The sequence below is a fragment of the Oryzias latipes genome, chromosome 9, assembly GCF_053564925.1.
Source record: "Oryzias latipes strain Hd-rR chromosome 9, Olatipes_Hd-rR_3.1".
In the NCBI taxonomy this organism is placed as follows: Eukaryota; Metazoa; Chordata; class Actinopteri; order Beloniformes; family Adrianichthyidae; genus Oryzias; species Oryzias latipes.
The window spans coordinates 23,942,842-23,962,165 of record NC_136245.1 but is presented as its reverse complement, the minus strand read 5'-3'; the positions used below and the strand labels follow the sequence as shown (position 1 = coordinate 23,962,165).

General features: G+C 38.6%; 1 protein-coding gene across 4 annotated transcripts in view; it reads right to left on the bottom strand.

Annotated features, from left to right (window-relative positions):
* LOC101174433 (netrin receptor UNC5C) overlaps positions 1–19,324 on the bottom strand; it is a 199,177-nt gene that overhangs the window by 112,573 nt on the left and 67,280 nt on the right. For 2 of the 4 annotated variants that reach the window (XM_078953067.1, XM_078953068.1), the window contains exon 1: positions 14,746–14,902. The exons of the other annotated variants lie outside the window; for them this stretch is intronic. In XM_078953067.1, the coding sequence (XP_078809193.1) occupies positions 14,746–14,887 (142 nt within the window). In that variant the 5' untranslated portion in view covers positions 14,888–14,902. Of the gene's footprint in view, positions 1–14,745; positions 14,903–19,324 lie in introns of those variants that run through there. 4 annotated transcript variants of the gene reach the window in all.

Genomic DNA, 19,324 nt, shown 5'->3' with positions numbered 1-19,324 from the left:
GAGGGATCATGCAGCAGATGAAAAATAACAATTCAAAAAGCAGAAACTTATTTATAACGTGGTATGGTTTCCAATATTGATACTATTTCATCTCCGCAATTGTAAAAGGTTTAAAAGAATACAAATCATTGGCTACAGTCTTATAGATGCTGAAATTAGAATCAAGTGAATGAAGGAAAGTTAGAATTTCCTCCAGAAACACAATTATTAGGAGCAATAGTGGCACAAAAAACTTATGCCGAGACAGGACACAGAACATCTTTTATGTATCAGCTCACAGCAAAGTAGATGCTGTCTAATGGTTTCCTCAAGAAAAAAAATGCATCATTCCACCCCACTAATCTAAAACCAGACTTCTCTGATGCCAAAGAAAGTGAAGCTTTTTAAACCAGTCGGTCCTTAAATGACTACAGACTTGCAACAATGATGAGGATAGATATTCGCCCACTCTGGACCTGACATCAGACACAGTAGCATCATTTGGATCACACACAAAGTTTTTCTTAACTTTAATGTGAAGGTCTTACAACAGTTTCTGAGAAAACTAGTCTTGCTTTTCTTATAAATCTCTTAAAAAGAAAATAAATGATTTGGAGTTCTCTTGTAATGGAGAAATTAGAAGTCCAAAGTGTTTCATGTAAAAGTCTAGTAAAATTCCATCAGCAAGATAATGGATTCTAGTGGATCAGGTACTGTACTCAATCAGTCTGGAGCTTGGCAAGACACTGGCTGTCTGCTTTTCTCATCTTCTTGATTCTTCTCCTTCACTTCTCACATCATTTCTCTTCCTAAATCCACCCTAAGGCCCCTGGACAACAGACCAAAACAGAAGGGAGGAGAGAAGGAAGAACAGATGGGAAAGAAACCGACACTGGAGCTGATCGCAGAGGAAAAGACAGAGAGATTGCTGAATAAGGAAGGGGCAAATCGAGATTGAATTTAGTAGTTCTGGAGGGAAAAATGTGAAAAGTAATGAGAAAAAGAAGCTTCTGGCTAAAGCCACGGTGGTTTAAAATCATATGCATTTCTCAGGTAGATGTCAGTAAAATAAAATAAAAATAAAATAAAAACTTTGAAGCCTACTGCTTGGTGTGGGTGCGTTAATCCCAGATTCCACATCCAACCAAAGACATTATTGCTGTTTGGCTCTTGAACAGTAAACCCTGATTGCTTTAAAAGGAACAAAACTGGGAAATGTTCCGTGCTTGCTCCTTTCAATTGAAAAATACTCTCCTCCTGCTGCTCGTCATCATTTGTACGAAGCACCTGAGCCGGTGACAGGAGCAGGAGCCGACCCAGTGTCAGCTGCAAGTGATTGGCACAGCTGCTGCTCATTTGTTAATAGGTCTCTCCTTTTATGTGGCAGTAACCTGCTGAGATCCAGAGGGCAGTCTGAGACCTGCTACACCTGCAAGACACAAGACATCAGGCTGCACGCCCTCACTGCAGACTCAGTTCTTATAGATCCACGTCTCGCTTTAAGGTTGGAATAAATTGATTTGACTTCACTTTGCTTAGAAGCAGCAGACGGTATCTCCTCAACAAGTAGCTGCTATTTATCATTGCTGGCTGATCGCGAGGCTGCAGTGTCACAGTCAGAGGACATACAACTTCTGTGTGTGTGCATTCGTGCACATGGGTATGCTGTCCACGCACACAGATGGGAGGTTGGTGTCTAGAGTTTAGCTGCTGGTTCACACAAATTACTAAACTTCATGCCCAGCTTTGAAAACAGCTTCTTTCAATAGAAAACAAAGCGTGTCGAGCTGACACTTTGTCTAAGCAATCGTTGGTCTGCAGTGTTGGAAAACATTGACTTTAAAAAATGCTTTTGGTAGTTGCAAGACAAAGGGGGTCGATACCAAATGTTTCACAACAGTTTAACAAGAGCCCATTCAGTCAGCATCTTAATCAGAACTTGCCAATATCAGCCTTGTAGATTGCTAGTTAAATGGGTTTAAAGTGGAAGAGGAAATGTTATGTGTTTTGGTTAAATAGCAGAATGAAAAGAATGTTTTTTGGAAAGCCATTGAAAAGGGTTTCAACATCTGAGGCTTGGTGCTTTCACTTGGACTGTTTGGTCTGTAGCAGGATCATTTGGAAGGTGGAAAAGTTGGGTCTGGTCAAGAACTAATAAGTGAAACAATAGCTGCTTTTTCATTACAAATATGCGCAAAACTTTATTAAAATTCTAGAAATGTCGAAAAAACACAATCTCACCGTTTCCAATAAATCATATTTACATGATTAAACACAAACCAAGTCAAGCATAAATCATTCAAAAACATGGCAACGGATGTGAACACTTTGATTTTGACAAAAACTTTTTTTTTTTTTTTTTTTTTTTGATAAATGCAAGTTATTTCAAAATTTTCGTTTCCATTGGGCGAATGTATTATGGTAAATCCAATTTCATTGTCAATGGAAACACATTATTGACAATTTGTCTGAAAATAAAATCATGGCAAACATAAGATTTATTATTGATGTGAACACACAGAGGAGTAAAACAATGAAGCTCATTGATGTAGAAAAATTCCTAATCAGAAATCCAAAAGATGCATGGATGTCTACAGTTATAGCGTGTTTGTGCGGAAACTTGGTGAAGAAAGAAAGTGAAAGCACTTCAAAATATGTGATGGTCAAAGATTAAGATGGTTATGTTTATCTCGTCTTTTTGGATATTCATTGATGTAGGTTAATTTCATGGAAGCAGTTGGTTAAAAAAACAAACAAACTGTTAACTGGACTTAGTTTGTCTTTTATTATTGAAGACATTTCAACTCCTCCCTAAGAAGAAGAGGTTCAACAACAATGACACAACATAAACCAAGTCCAGTTGACTACTTTTTTGTAAACCAACAATTTCAATAGGGGGTCATATTCTTTATGTTTTTGTTGGGGAAAGTACCCTGAAACAACTTGCTACTGCAACTGTGTGATATTTTCAATGGTTTTGATAAACTGGTTTTCAAACAAACTAAGCCAAATGGAAATGTGAATGCGTTTTCCCTGCCCATTTGGACATTTAGACATCAAGAAAACTCAAATATAAAAGCAACATTGTTTAAATATACAGAGTTTCACTATGATTGAAAGTCACACCTGGAATGCTGGAAAAGGGAAGGTGGCTAAGCCTGTTGATTTGGCAAAACATGCACTTGGAATTTTTTTTTTTAAATCTGGCTAAATCTTCTGGGATACATGCTTTTAGTTTGAAATCTTCCTGTTTAACTCTGTGTTAAAAAAAATAAATAAAAATAAATAAAAAACTTGATTTATAACCAACATTTGTGACTGTTTTTATGTGTCAAGGCTTCTAGTATACATTAGGATTGCTTTCAGCTGTCATTTGTAGAGTAACATGTCATTTGCAAAGAAAGGTTTTCACTGTTTACTACTGTCCTAAAAGAATATAATTTGAGGTAAACATGCAACTGTAGATCAGTTAAATATTGAGCCAAATTTCAAAAGTCGAATCTTGTCTCTTGTTATGTAGTTTGTAAAGCATGTTACCAAGTTCCAAAAAAAAAAAAAAAAACAGTTATTACACTCAAATTGCCACTCCACAGAAAACATTCTTTGTGTGATTCACAGAAAAGTGCTTGAAATAATTACCAAAAATCTCTTCGTTTAGAAATGACTTTGAATACTGCTTGTCCATTTTTATGCTGCATCTTCATATCTCTATAATTTTTACAGAATACATGTTTGTGCAAATGGAAAGTTTTACAGCAAACTTTCATAAGTACAAAACAAATTAGACCAGAAAGAATGAAACAACAAAATAACTATAATTTCTATGAAAACTATGATTCATGGCTGCATGTGGAGTGGTAGCACTGCAGTTTTACAGCAAGAGGGTCCTAACTCAAATCTTAGCTGGATTAGCATGAATGGGTTTTCTCCAGGTACTATGGACTTCCTCCCACAGTCCAAAAAAATGTTTCATGGGTTAATTGGTAACCCTAAATTGTCCCTTAGGACTGAATGTAGATATTTTGTCTGTGTGTACCCAAAATGGACTGGCACCCTGTCCAGAATCTACTCTGCCCTTGCCCTGAAGTACTTGCAAAAGGCTCCAGCAACACCTGGCCCCTGCACTGGACAAAGCAGGAGTAGAAAATGGACTACAATACTGCTTGAGAAATATGCAAAATATACATAAATGACAACAAAGCCTAAGCATTAAAAAACAATGGGACTAAGTTGCACATGCAGCCTGCACTAAGATGGAATAAGACAGAAGGAAAAAGAACAGTTTGGTTTGATAAATAGAGCAAATCACCCAACTCAATTCAATCAATGTAGGCTTAAAGGAAAGAATAGTCTATTCATGTCAAGTGGATATTCAAAATGTAATTTGGATGCACGAACGCTTTACACATTTCTAAAAGACGGCAAAAATAAATACTGACTTTTTCTGCTTGGGTTATTATTGTTCAGTAATAAACACATCTCAGCTGTCAGCATCTGCTTCGGCTAAGAACGCTCTACTTGTACTGTGACAATAAAGCAGCCATCAATTTGATCTGAAGCCTTTTGAGTTGCTATACAACTGCAGCTGAACAGCAACAGGGGGGGGCAAACTAACAGTTTAAGGAGGACACATTGTGAACCAAAGAGACAGTCAGAAAAGCAATAGAGCGAAAAAAGAAAAATCAAATCAAATCAAACTTTATTTGTATAGCACTTTTACAACTCAGGTCACTCAAAGTGCTTTACATAAAAACACAATTAAATTTAAAAATAAAGGGACAAGACAAAGACACACGCCACACACACACACGCCATGATAAAGAGTGATAAAATGATGTAATGCAGAAACTTGGCTTTGTACTGAAGTGGGCAAACGATGTTTTGGGGACACGTCCAAAACTAACTTTATTTTCGATAGTCTTGGTCTTCCTGTCTAAGATAAAGGTTAACATTAAGGTTTAATTTTAACTGAAAAAGACTCTGGTTTACATAGTTCAAAGGATGGACAGCAATGAGGTCACTGGGTGTTGAGACATAAACTTGAGTTGCAGTCTGAAAAGCGGGGATTAAAGACTCAACTTATTTGATGGGGAATAATTATAATTAAAGCCGCAAGCAGCGTTGTATGGCCAGCAGACGCAACCCGCCTTCCACGCCCAGCTCCACGCACCACCGCCGCCCTCACCGCCCACCTTTGATCAAGGCTAGTCAAAGCTGCATTTGCTAATTATGCTAATGTGGCTAAAAGTACTAGCTTTGCGATCAGCATCATCAACTCTCTCAAAAAAACACATTGCCTGAAATCCTAATTATGCTAACTATGCTAGTTATGCTATTGTGGCTAACCCTGTATATGCACAATACCACTACAGTTCACATGCAGTTACACGTCAAATTTGATCTTAAACTTGTGCCCGAAAGTGTATTCATGCACACAACTGATGCAAATTTGCTTGTTGGTTTTGGAATTCATCTGCTGTAAGTCATTAACATGTCCCTACTGTAGTAGAGTTTGTGATTGATTTACGCCAGTTTTCGCCAAAGTTCTGAATTTTGAACTATGGAAAGTTTAAGCTGGACATCAGAATGTTTGATGCCTTGCACTGCAGCTCTGCCTGAAACGTGGTGCGTGGTTATGTGGTGATGGTAGAGAACCGCGCTTGAGCTCTTCCCAGATCTGTTTAGTGACTTATGCGAATCGCCTTCTGTGTGAAAGCAGTTTTACAAAGTAGTCAGTTTACCATCTTAATGTCTTAATGTCAGACCGACACAATGGGACCCTGGCATGGGACCCTCGTTGCCACATTTTCGTATAAAAGAGACATGGATAATATTGTATCCTCAATGTAGCTTCAAAAAAATTTATATTTTCAGAAATGTTCTATAATCTAATCTAATCTTTTACAATATAATCTTCGATAATCAAACATTTCAGGAAAAAGTATCGCTATGGGTATCAGCGGTACTAGCCCAATGATTCCTTGGTATGGCATCAATACCTAAACTCACAGTATCACCCACCCCTATGGGTGTCACATACACACACACACACACGTGCGCACACACGCACACACTGAAGGAGGAGGGTTGGGGGAAGAGAAGGAGGGCGGTAAGAATGGGTGCCCTGTCTAGGCTACCCCACTTTGGTGGGACACAGCCTGGGTATATAGATAGATAGATCACCCACCCCTACTGAGTTGGACTTTTAAAAAGTGGCTGGTAAGCATTGTTGAGTACTGTATGGATGACAGACTAGATGGACAAAATTGTCACCCACCACAACCATCTATTATCGTAGGCCATTAAGATACACAAAACAAAGATCACTGCTGGAAGTAGAAAACACTTTAGCATTTGATATGAAATGCAACAACATACAAATACATCATGTAACTATCTATTCCTAATTTATTCATTTGATTGTGCATGGCAGTGGGAGGATGAAGTCTACAAAGACCCCATGAATTTGTCTGCAGTTAAACCAATTATGTGTTATGGTTTTAACACAGCAAACCTCGAATAATTTAAAGATAATGATCCGGGCTTGGCAAACCTAAACACAGAACATCAAAATAAAGTGATGACCAAAACCACTCCCCGGCTTGTACACCTTGTTAATGTTGTTTTGTGTGCAAATATAAAAAACCCCAAGGGCTTAAATGCGTTTGATGCTTGGGATAAGATGTTAAAAGACATCTTGTTTAACAAACAACTTCAAATGAGCAATCCTTTACTTAGCAACGAAGGCCAAGAACAAAGAAGCTGTGTTGTCGGAGACTGGGCAAAGATGAAGGCCTTAAGCTCCCATAAACACAATTTTCCGGTAGTCATATCTTTTCTCACATTTTAGCAGTAACTTGAAAAAATAGGATTTGCCTGGTTTTCTTGTTTTTTTATCAAATGAGTCGAGTTTCAATAGTTTTACAGGAGAGAACATTTGCAGGGTTTCTAACTTTATTTTCTCAACACTCTAAGAGAAAAGGCCATTAAAGCTGTTGAATAGTTTGGCAAATATTTAAGAGCAAAGAGCTACTAAGTGCAAAAAGCTCCAAGAGGCATGGTGGCTTGTTTTGCACACAGTTACTGGAGAAAAGTGGATTGTGCTTTTTGGCTTAGAGCAGAACAATGTACATAGAACCCGAAATTCGGGTCGGGCACTAAATGACAATCATTACGTTCAGGTCGGTTCGGGCCGGGCTTCTCTCTCACTGATTTTTTTTTATAAATATATTGTAATGGCTGCAAAGAAGCTCCTTAGGCGGGCGGTTGTCAAACAGCTCTTTATTAATCCTGTATGTCAGAACGGTTACCGCACGAACCGAAAGCCACAGCCAGCTTCTTCTTACTCAGAGGGAGAACGTTCACCGAACGCACACACACACACAGGTAGATCCCGCACCCCAGTCACCAGCCCACCGTTGATTGACATACACTGTGGTCCAGCAACTGGCAGAAAGAGGGGGGCGCCGGCCACCCGCAGCTCTGCGCACGTGTCGTGAATGTAATCTTCCCTCCGCAAGTCCGCATCTATTTTGTTTAGGTATCCCCTATATGGAGCAGCAAGAAGTCAAGGATAAACTTAAGACAGGGGAACTGAAAAGGCAAACACGCACCGCGGCTGCAGAATTTTTCCGCGTAATGAAGCGAGTGCGCATCAAGATCTCTCTTTCACTCTCTTTGTCTGGCCTCTTATTCTGTGTTCCAGCGTTATTTCATTGTGCAAATGCTTTTATCATGTAGGGAGGAACATATACGCAGCGCTTCCGGCGGAACTCTATGCCACAACAGCGAGCTTGACTACGTGCGCGTATGCAGCGACCACTCTGTTCGAAAGAAAATAACTGTCATGATCATAAAAATACGTAGATTATTTTACCTTTAAAAATCTGGCGTTTTTTTTTCTGCCAAAAATACTATGGGATAAATTGAAATTTCGGGTTTGCTTACGGCTCGGGCCTGCAAATCAAGTTAATTGGTCAGGTTCGTACCGGGTTCGGCTTTAATGCCCGCAGGCCTGTGTCGGGTCGGGCTGGATTTTTTAGGCCCGATCTTACCTCTAACATGGAGTATAAACCGACATTGTGCTTTTTGAGAAATGTCAAACTCCAAGATACTTACTGTATTTTGTGAGCAAAGATGTACCAATCAGGTTTTTTTAGTCCCTGGTCCAATTCAGAGTCATTTAATTTTGAGTATATGTCAATAGTCTCAATCCAATACTTTTATAACATATAAAAAAATTGAATAAATGCAAAATCTTTAATCTTCAGCTTCAGGAAAACCTGAGTTTGCATTACTCGGGTATCCACACCAACCGAACTCAGCAAACAGTCATAATATAGATATACAGTATATACATAAAAGAAAATGATTGGAGTTAATATAAAGAGGTAACTTGAAGAATAGCCTACCTTTCTTTTTTATTATTATTTTTACCTAAGACAAAAGGAACTTTTTTTAAATTAATTTTTTTAACACCATATTCCCATTAGCTCTTCCATGATGACACAAAATATTGTATTCAATTCATGAAAACCTTCAGGGCAGCTGGCTTTAAAGTGTATTTTAAACAAGAGCTCAAAGCGAACTTATTAAAAAAGTTTGATGGATGGATCGCATCAATTTTGAGTTTAACTAGAACACATTTTTTCTCTCCTACCTTATCATCCATCTGTCAGTCAGTTATCTAACCATTTGACTCTTGTATCTGAGTGAAGAACATGTGACTGCTGTCAGACCGCTCATTAAAGCAAATAAAGGATTGTGTGATGGTTTGCAAAGATGTGATGGATGGAATTTTTCTTTTTTTTTTTAATATTATTGCTTTAGGGTCAGCTTTGAAACAGTCAGAAAAAAGGTATTTTTTTTCATAGCTGGCATCACTTTTACTTTTTTTTAAAATTCTGACTATGTATCTGAGTTAGAAAATCATTTTTTGTGCTAGTTTCTGAATTTGATGGTGTTTCTTTGCACACTCTTAAAAATAGAAGATGCTGGTCAAGCAAGTCCTGCAGCTTAAATGTGTTGTGTCTGGGCTCAGCCCCAATGGACCCTGGGAACATTTGACCCATGGCGATGGTCAGTATTATATCCCATTGGTCCAGGCTGTCTGCTACGAATATCGCTCATTAGAAGAAAACCACATGGCTACACATTGTTAAAAAACATGTCACCACATGTGGAGGACGATATGTAAGAGGGATGCAGTCAGAGAAAATGCTCACCATCCACTGAGGCGATGAATGTAACAATGCTAAATACTTAAAGACCAAATCCGACCTGGCTTGACCTTCAGCTGTAATGCCATAACTAAATCTACCTTAATCATAAACCCTTTTAGTCAAACAGTGTTATTCAGATGTCTCATGACCAGGTATGATTAACTGGCTGGTTAACAGTTACCAGATAAATAATTTTAAAGAGCTACAACTAGTTTTTTAAATAAACCTAAATTTTGGAGCCAAAATATATATTTTTTATATTCTTTTGTTACACAAAACCAGTAGTGTCCTAAGATCAGGAGGATGCTGTTGGCTGGTAGAATCCCTGGTTTGAATCCAGTTGGATTTGACTTTTTAGGATGCAGTTGAGATCAACTCCTGCTGCAGTTGCAAATTCAAACCAAGTTTTTAAACCAATTTTTAAAAATCCATTCATGAGCACTGGTGACCAACTTACACTACAGTTATACTCCTTTCATACCCAGTCGTACTGTGACCATGATAAGTTTGATTCTTATTGATCTGAAAGAAAACCAAAATTAGGTGCCATTCTGCTGTTATCTATCTGATACTGTTGTGTTTACACCATAGATCAGGGGTGTCAGAATCCCGGCCTTGAGGGCTAATGTCCAACATGTTTCCCAACCAACCTGCCACTTAACCTCCTTATTGGCTAGACACACCTGATCCAGGTAATCAGCAGTTGATAAGGCAGGATTTCTGGAAAACCAGCAGGAGGCTGACCCTCAAGGCCAGGAGTTTGATACCCCTGCCATAGATCAAGCCAAATATGAGGAGAGAAATATTGTGTATTTTATTGCAGTTTATTATTATTTTATTCAGTCATTGGCAAAACCTTTCTCCTGTTAGTTTAAATTGAGCTATCTCGTGATACCAAAGGCTTGTAAACAGAAGTGGCTTTGTAGATGTTGGGTGGTCAAAAATCCAAATGATCATCTGCCAGTTTTAGAATTTATCAGCAAATTAACGGAAGTTGGGCGGAGAATTACTTGTTTTGGACAGAGCTCGAACATAATGAAAGTCTGTGGAATGTGGTTTTACCATATTACCCACAGAGACTTTCATTTTTATGAAAATATTTTGTTTCCCACCAACATTCACATTAGATTAATGGAAAACAGGGGACGGCATAAATTAATTGAACAAAAAAAGGAAGCAGTCGCAAGCAGTTATGGACAGAAATCCAGCCGGATTAGGCAAAAGAAAAACATTGGCTGCAGGAGCAGGTGGTAGCAGGATTTAGAAAACAGTCTCTCTCACAGGTTTAGAGTCAAAGTTGCATCTCCAGAGCCATCCGTCTTTGACAAAATATTTAAGGTTTCATCTTCATGCTCTGGTTTAAAAAAGAAAGCATTCAAATTCTATTTAAAAAATAAAATAATAATATGTGCAGATTCGGAAAAACGTGATTAAATCGATCTTGAAACCAATAGCTTTAATTGATCAATTAATCAGTTTGCATTAGTTTCTAACTACCCTTGAAATTCAGAAGAATGCGTATGTACATAAAGAAAAGTTCAAGATCAAACTTTAATTTTTTAAATAGAAACTAAATAAGCTCAAATTGGAGTTGAGATGACACAAATGAGGAAAACGGGATGTGAGCATGACAATATGGCTGAGTCCAAATTGCTTCCCTACCCCTTTGGCTCCTCCCTATTGCTCCAATTGTAGGGGCATTTAACCCTTGTGCTATCCTATGACCCCGCCCTTACATTAACGTGTTATCCCTACCATGACAAAGGTGGATAAAGGTGGAAAGATTTCACGTAATCTATGGACACCAGTGAAGATCACAAATCACTGAAGAAAAAGGTTAAGCGCACTGTCTTGTGGGGTCTAGATGACCCAACTCCCAATGTTAAAGTGCCTAGGATAGCACAAGGGTTACAGCTTTAGTGCTGTCCGAGCCGTAGTGAATTAGGACTGACTAGCCCTCTGCCCTTTCTTCATGTGCACAGAAGTTTACATTTAAATGAGAGTATTGAGTTTTTGTATTTGGATAACTTTTAAAAGCTATTAAAACGATGTTACGTATTTTCCAACCACTGGCTAACGTAGCTTACTGGTGACCTTTTACAACATCATCAAGCGGTAGTAATGTCCAAATGGGAAGACACCTTATGTCTCCGATGGAAGGGATGAATGTAAGGATAGAGAGAAGACATAAAGGTAGAGAAGCAATTAGGACTGGGCCTGAGTAGTGCGTAATTTGTATGCTTCACTTAAGCATTAAACAAAGGAGAAAAAAATAAGGTGGCCAGAAAAAAGGCACTGTCACCCTACGTTACACAAGTGTTTGATTGATCGCTTCCAATAAATAAATCTATGTAAACGCGTATACACTTGTTTCAAGGAACTTTCAGGGACTTGGATTTGGTAGTGACGTAAGAGTATAGAGTCCTTTTCAAAATACACAAGCACCAATCATATGAAAATCATTTATGATGCAGAAACTAATAATTGGGGTGTTTGCCTTGCCAGAGTTATATGACACCAAGTCTTTCATATATCGAAATAGAGCTTTAAAAGAAAAAGCCTGGCAAAAGATTTTCAAGATATGCACCAACTCAACATTTGGCAACAAGCTTCTTCCACCTGTAAGTAAAAGCACAAGTACCTAGTAGCAAAAGTCCAGTGGAACACCACGTTAAAAGCGGGTTAAAAAATCCATGTTCAGCAGTTCTGGAACGTGCCACACATGCCCGCTGTGTAGGTAGCTTCAGACATGTTTCCCCTGTGCACCTGAAAACTATGGTGGCTGGAATTTCTCATCAGCTCAGGCGAAAGGCTACGAAACCAGGAAGGTGACTGGCAGTCTTGCCGTTATCAAATGCTAGCTTAGAGTTCTGCCTGCTTTTTTCCCTGGCTTAAATTACAGACCGTATAAATATCACAGTCATTGTGCCATAATACCATCAACAATTGCTTTTCCAAATGCCAACATTATCTGCCAGAAAGCAAGAGGAGAGGGAAAAACAGCTTGACAAGAGAATCTATCAGGATGCAGGAGGAGAGATGAGATGAGAAGGTGGTTTCAGGGACTAAATGTAAAAGTGACAGCTTTAAAAAAACAAAGTGAATAAAAAGGAATGTAGAAAAAAAATGAAAAGAATAAAACGAGAACCAAAGATATTGGAAGGCCAAAGAAAAGAGGATGAGTCAGTGATAGGTTAGAATAATCAAAGAAAAAGGGATGTGAGACAGAGAAGGAAGGATGATTGAATCGACACACGGAGGGAGCCATTATTTCCATATGCTAATTAAACTTTAGTTTGGGTCACTTATTCATTTTTTCAAGCATCCTTCCACAAAATCCTTATCTTCAAGTTTTCTGCTACTTCAATCACACCTTTTTTTTTTGCAATGGCTGTTCTCCTTTTTTGTTTGTTTTAAAGCAGAACTAAAGCAATCTATTTTTCCCATCACTCTGCATCCTCTTTAGCTATGCTCTTCATCCTGTCGATGCTCTTTTTATCATCCACCTCTAACTTACTCATTTTGCTTTCAATTTAAACTTCATCCTCAGTCTTCCCGCTGAGCTCTTTGTTCCTCTGTTTTATCTCCTATAATGATGCAAAGTTTTGACACCTATTTTCTGCATCCACCTATGCTTTTTCTTTCCATCATTTCTTCCCAAAAAAACGTCATTTCTTTGACTTTTCCTCTATTAGCAATGGGAATATGAAGCATAAAGTTTTGGTTTTAGAAAAGTTTTTGCCTCCTCTATATCTCAAGTCATTTTTGTTTTTCTTTTTTGATACTTTGTGTTCAATCACTTGTTTTGTATCCTTTTTTTTTTCATTACCATCTTCACTTTCCTTCTCCTTTTTCAGAGGGTACAGCCAAGTGCCAGTCTGCCAAGAAGCTTACTGCGCTGGCCTAAAGACAAGCCACCACCATTCCTGGTTGCAACATTCAAACACACAGACGTGTCCACGATCACATAGGTTCATAGATATCATGCATGCTTGAACAAAGATAAAAAACCACACACACCTCAGGCTCGCGCCATACCTTTGCTGGTTTGTGGGCCATCTGTTCATTTATTTCAGAGAACAAACACACCTGACAGTACTGAGGAGCTGCTAAGTCCATTTCACTGTTCACTGAACAGCACAATTGAGTCGACTAGATGGAGGGATAAGCTGGAACAAAAACTTAACGCACCCCGAGGGGAACTGGAGATCGAGAACTACTGTTCCTCACCAAAGCCACTTCTTTGAGAATCAAAGAACTGTATCTGAGTCTGACCCGTTTAACACAGTTCAACAGTGAGCTACTTTATCTCGACACTTTATTTGGAATTTTACCTTTAGTGGCTTTCAAGATATGAAACGCACAAAATCCACAGTCACAGTGAAATAACATACAGTCTATACAGTTTGAAGAAGTTTTTTACTTATTTTCTTTTCTTTTAACATTTGTAAAGATGTCATTTATTCTAAGAACAAACAAAAGATCCACAACTTTTTATGGACAATCTACTGTAGTTTAGACAAAGAACTTGATCAGAGACAAACATATTGTCATGTAACTGTTAGTCTATATTTTTAAATGTTTAAAGTGATGTAAACAACGACTGTTTTATTTACTTTTTACTGGATTTATAAAACTAATAAAAATTACAAAAAACAACACATTTTTATTCGCTGCTGGTGCCTTTAACCAACAGAAAAAAAACTTTGAATGCAAAAAAAATTTCCACCAAGTATTATAAGTTGAGGGTGCAAAACCTAACCTCTAAGGTTTAAGTTAAGGCTTACATTATACTTATATCACATCTACACTAATAAACCAAAGGCTAAAGGTTTTTTTAAACATGTGCACGAACAGAGGAGGAGGCCTCAGACACAATATATCTCCTATTTACCAAGCTGCCATTTCATTAGTTCCTAAGAAGACCAAAATAACAGGAGGAGAGGTTTCTACTATGGTTTTTGTCTTTGTTTGCCTTTAATGAGCCATCCAATTGCAGGAAGGTGGGTTTCCCACCTGGATGACACAAACAGACTGAATCCGGCTCGATTAGCAGGTAAAGCCACTTTCATGAGTGGCAAAATGTTTCAAGGAAGACTTTTGAGTCCAGTGATCCTGACTTAAATTCAAGATAATTCAAGATGTCACCTGGATGAATGTTGCCTTTAAACCCTTGTGCTATCTTAGATGACCCCACCCTTGCATTGACGTGTTCTCCCTACCATGACAAAGGTGGATAAAGGTGGAAAGATTTCATGTAATCCATGGACACCAGTGAGGTTCACAAATCATTGAAGAAAAAAGGTTCAGCGCACTGTCGAGTGGGTCTAGATTACCCAACTCCCAATGTTAAAGTGCCTAGGATAGCACAAGGGTTACAGAAAGAAGTTGGGCGTCACCCCCCAAACCAACTGAGACTAACAACAAAACAATGGATATACTCTTATATTCTATAGATTTGCATTGCATTTCCTGTTCTTGGGGATAAAAATGTTATTGAACAGTAGACAACACATGAGCATCTTTTTCCTGGAAATTGTCTTACCTGAATGCAGAATCAGAGCAGAGAAGCCAACATGGAGCCACACAGGAAACAGGAAGCAGGAGACAGGAAAAAACAACAACAAACAAGATGCAGTTAGATTCGTCAATCTTTGACTTTTTTTTACTTCAATGGATTTTTGCATGACAGTAACTTAACAGACAGTGATCCAATGACACTTTCACAAATTACAGTAACTTAAATTAGTATTTTTCAAAAATAACATCAATAAATAACAATGTTAAAGATACATGTCCATGCATAAAGAAAAATGACAAATCAGAATGTGCTTTCTGCTGTGTACCCACTGTAATGGGAACTGAACCAGTGAGGCAATGACTTGTTTGGAAGAATCAGAGGTGATGAGACACAGGGGCAGCAGAATAAACCATAATTACTCTGTCTGGCTTTCATCAAACTAAGACACGAGTGAGCACGTGATGGAAAACATGCTTGTTGTCTGCTTGTCTGCTTGTGAAACTAGAGAAAGAAGGAAGAAATGAAAGAGAGACCTGTGTAGACAGGAAAAAAAAAGATAAAAACAATGTGACAGAGAAATTTGAGAGGTGTTGTAGACCAGAAAACACACAGATAATTTTTCTGTGCCAGAAGTGAAACAAACTGGCTGTGCATCCAAACCAGACACTCACAGTGGACTGAGAAATTCAGTTGCCTCTTCTTACTCGTCACTAGAAATTTTTCCTTGCTTTTCCATCTACTCAAAATCTTTCACACTTAATGTCATCTCTCCATTTCCCACTGTGCGTGTCCCTCCCTGTACTCCTGTTTAGACCTTATTTTTCCAGAGAATCTACCCTCTCCATCATCACCTTTCCTCAAATACTATTCACTTCCAAAACTTGCTCTGTGTGTAGCATATCACCATTTACTTTTTCCCATGAAAGCCCAGCTTATCGATTCTGGCCCTGTAGGAAAAGCCTTGTAAGCAGTGCCTTACATTACCCAGCGTCTGAGTGCATTTCTATTTGTGTGTGTGTGTCTTATCGTTCTTCTAATTGTGTCTGTGTTTTGGATTTCTTATCATTATTACCATCTTTCAAATGATTCCAAAACCCTCAAATGTTAACCCCCCTTTCCTCCCCCTGACGCCTGTTTGACCTGCTCAAAGCAGTGAAAACTAGTGTGTGTAATGGTCTGTGAGTCCTTATGAATTCTTTATTAGCATGTGATGTGAAGCATTACTCAAGTGCATATCAGAAAAGGGCTTCAAAGCGCTAATGAGGTTTTTCGTCTGTTTGTCGACTTCGTTCACGCTTGTGTACCGCTGCTGGTGCGAACCACCGCTGAAGGTCGCAGATCAACTCATGGTCGTGAGCAGGCATTTACTGAAAGTTTTTGAAAGTTTGAAATGATAAGACTTATGCAACAGCAGGTGATCCATTTAAAGTGACTCACCTTCAAAGTAGTTCAAAGGACAATCAGTGGGTTAGCAGAAATCTTAAATGCAGGAAAATGTTGCTCTTTGAGAAAATCGTGATTTTTTTTATGTCTCAATCAGTAAGACACAGTGCAATGAGTCCAAACAGATCTATTTATTCCTTAAAACGTGGGCATGTTTTGTGTTTGATTGCCGGCTTATGAAAACAGTTTGAGACCAGATCATGTTAACTTTAAAAACAGTCCTTTTTTTCAAATTGGTTTAAAAGGTAAAATTAACAAGGACATATTTTCCTAAGTGCATTACTGGCTAAAAATTACAGCTCAGAGAGCAAGCCTAAAAAAAAAAGTTGGCAAAGATAAGAAATCTCCCCATCTGTAACAAAAGCTGTTTCTATTTTATGAGTCATTTTCATTCTCTGCATCACTTGAAATCATAGGCCACAATCACAAATACAGAAAAAAAGGTGGAGAAAAGAAAAGCTAATTATACTTGGCATCCTGTTGATAATCAGCACCTGATTACTTCCTAGTTTTGGGAACCTTTTCAGCTGCTGTTGACCTATCAGGATGGATTTCTGCCTTTAACGACTTCCTGTGAGAGTTAATGAGCAAAGCAGCAAATGACAGCTAAACAAAGGCCTTTTGTTGCTCCTATGGTAATTAAGCCAAATCACAAAGTGCTCTGGCATGCAGCATGTGTGCTGCGCTACAAGTGTGTTTGAGTGTTACAGTGGGAGAGCCATACAGTGCTCTTTGAGAGGAACCAGCAGGTTGACATCAGAGCAGGATGAATGAGACGTTCTGACAACCTGGACACACACACACGCTCACACAAACATGCATGCACAAATACAAGACCCCTTTTTTTTTTCCCCACAGGACAAACACACTCATGCATATAGACACATGAACATAAAGGTAAGTGATCTGTGAGAAATCTCGGGTGTTGCTGTCACTGTGTGAGAGCATGTGTTTTCTGTGTGCAGGAAAGAGTGGGTCAGGGGCCTGTGTCAACATCTCCTGTTGGTAACTGCTTGCTAAGATATACCAACACACATGTGGAACTCCATCTCCTCATGTTTTGCTCCCTTCATAGTCTGTTCAGGTCCAACAGCCTTAAAAAAATTCCTATATCAACATTTGTTTTTAACCTCTACATACCGGAAAATCTATTTCAACCACAAAACATGAGAACTGCCTCCTTGAAAACTCAATTTTATTATTATTTTTTAATTTTTTTGGCTTGAAAGCGAAAAAATAGCTGAAGTTTTAGTTATGAAGGAAATTCTGTTAGTGTAAAACCAATATTTATGTAAAAATGAAAGACCCACTACAAATAGACATCTTTTAATTATGACTACTGGTAGGCTGTTTTTAGCCAAAATAAAAAAAATAAAAAGTTTGTTGTTTTTAAGGACAGTTTCTACAGAGTGGCAGGAGTTCATTAGAAATTCACCTGTGTTGTGGAAGGAACCGTTAGTGCAGAGTAAGGCATCCCCTAACTTCCCATCATCCACCTGTTTACACTTTTTCTCGCTAACTTAAAGCTCCTCCCAACCCCAAACTAACATTAGCGGAGCAAAAAAAAATGACAAGAAAAGTTGGAATTACCCAGCCGTACAGTTGGAGCCAAATTCCAGCTCAGACGAAAAAAACGTTTATTTTTTCTGCAAATGGATTCATCAAAATGGGGAGCAGGGAGCTTGTTTATGGCTTCCCATATAGGTTCTGCATTGCATCTACAATCTTTTTCAAATGTCCTTTTTTCTTCTACTTCTGATTCCCAATAATTTGAACAAATAAATGCTCAAAAATGCAATTTTTAATTTAATTTTCTATATGTCCTCCATCATCAAAAAAATGTCACAAAAACATGTTTAAAACACCAAAAATACAGTTTTTATCCAATTGGGTCTTTAAAACCTTAAAAATAAAAATCTCACTAATTCGCCTTAAAGCTTTATAACCTATTAATAGTTTATATAACATGCTGAAATACTGTTCATTTACGTATTAATGAGCTAAACAAAAAAAGATAATGGATCATGGAACCACTCTTTACTCTAACATTTGTAAATGTGTGTTTCCCCATTAAAGCTTTCCGCCAATAAATCACTAAAAAGCTAAAAGGTAAATACCGATAAGTGAACTTGTGTGCATTTGTGTGATGTAATTCAGCATTAGTACAGCTAAAAAAGCCAAAACCCTCTTGGAAGTAGGACTTTGGCACCAGTTGCATGCAACACTTCCTGTGTCTGGGAATTTGTGTCTGTTTGCAGATATTTGTGTGTATTTGTGAGTGTTCAACATTGCCTAAAAGCCAATGGGAGAGTGCTTCCATTAAGGCGCCCAGCGGCTCCAACTGCACTCTACGCAGCAGGATGGGCTCTGAGAGAGGGAGACGGTTTGACTGTCTTTGACAGTGTGGGACTTGTGTGATTGCGTGCAAACTGGCGTGTAATGGAAGCCAGGTGTGCGTCTTTGTTACAGTATGGAAGACCCCCTGTTGCCAGAAGTCCATTCTGGCTCTCACAGGTCAGGGCTCACACACATGGAAACACACATGAGCTTATCTACACGTAAACACAAATATACACACGCGCACACACAAGGTGGCCTGTTTCTTTCATTATCGCTGAAACTCTGTTGACCCTTACACAGCATAAATCAAAGGCCCCTGACAGAAGACCAGTGACCCTTTCAGCACCTCATACCCACACCTTGACTTTATCCAAGTAAAATACGATGTGAGGAAAAGCCATATGTAGCCCACTATGTCTAACAAATACAGCAGAACAGCGCCTGATAACTGCTTACTACACCCACAGACACACAACGGCACTCGATGGTTCCACTACCTCTCAACACGAAACTATATTGACCCATTTTTCCCTCTACTTTCCTTCACAAAGACTTGATACCAACAAAGGAAAAATATCACAACAAGACTGACCGAACCCTATGAAGAAGATATTCTAGCCTCCGTTTAGACACCGCAGATGAGAAATGAAGAGCGACAGGCACGGCCAGTTCCTCAACAGTTGCTAGCATTTTCACACAGTGACTGCTTTTAGATATAAGAGAACAGAGCCAGACACAGAAATAGGAAAAAGGAAAATAAAGGCACAAGTCAAAAGACTGATAGCGGCCATTATCTGCTGTGGAAGATGACTCATCAATC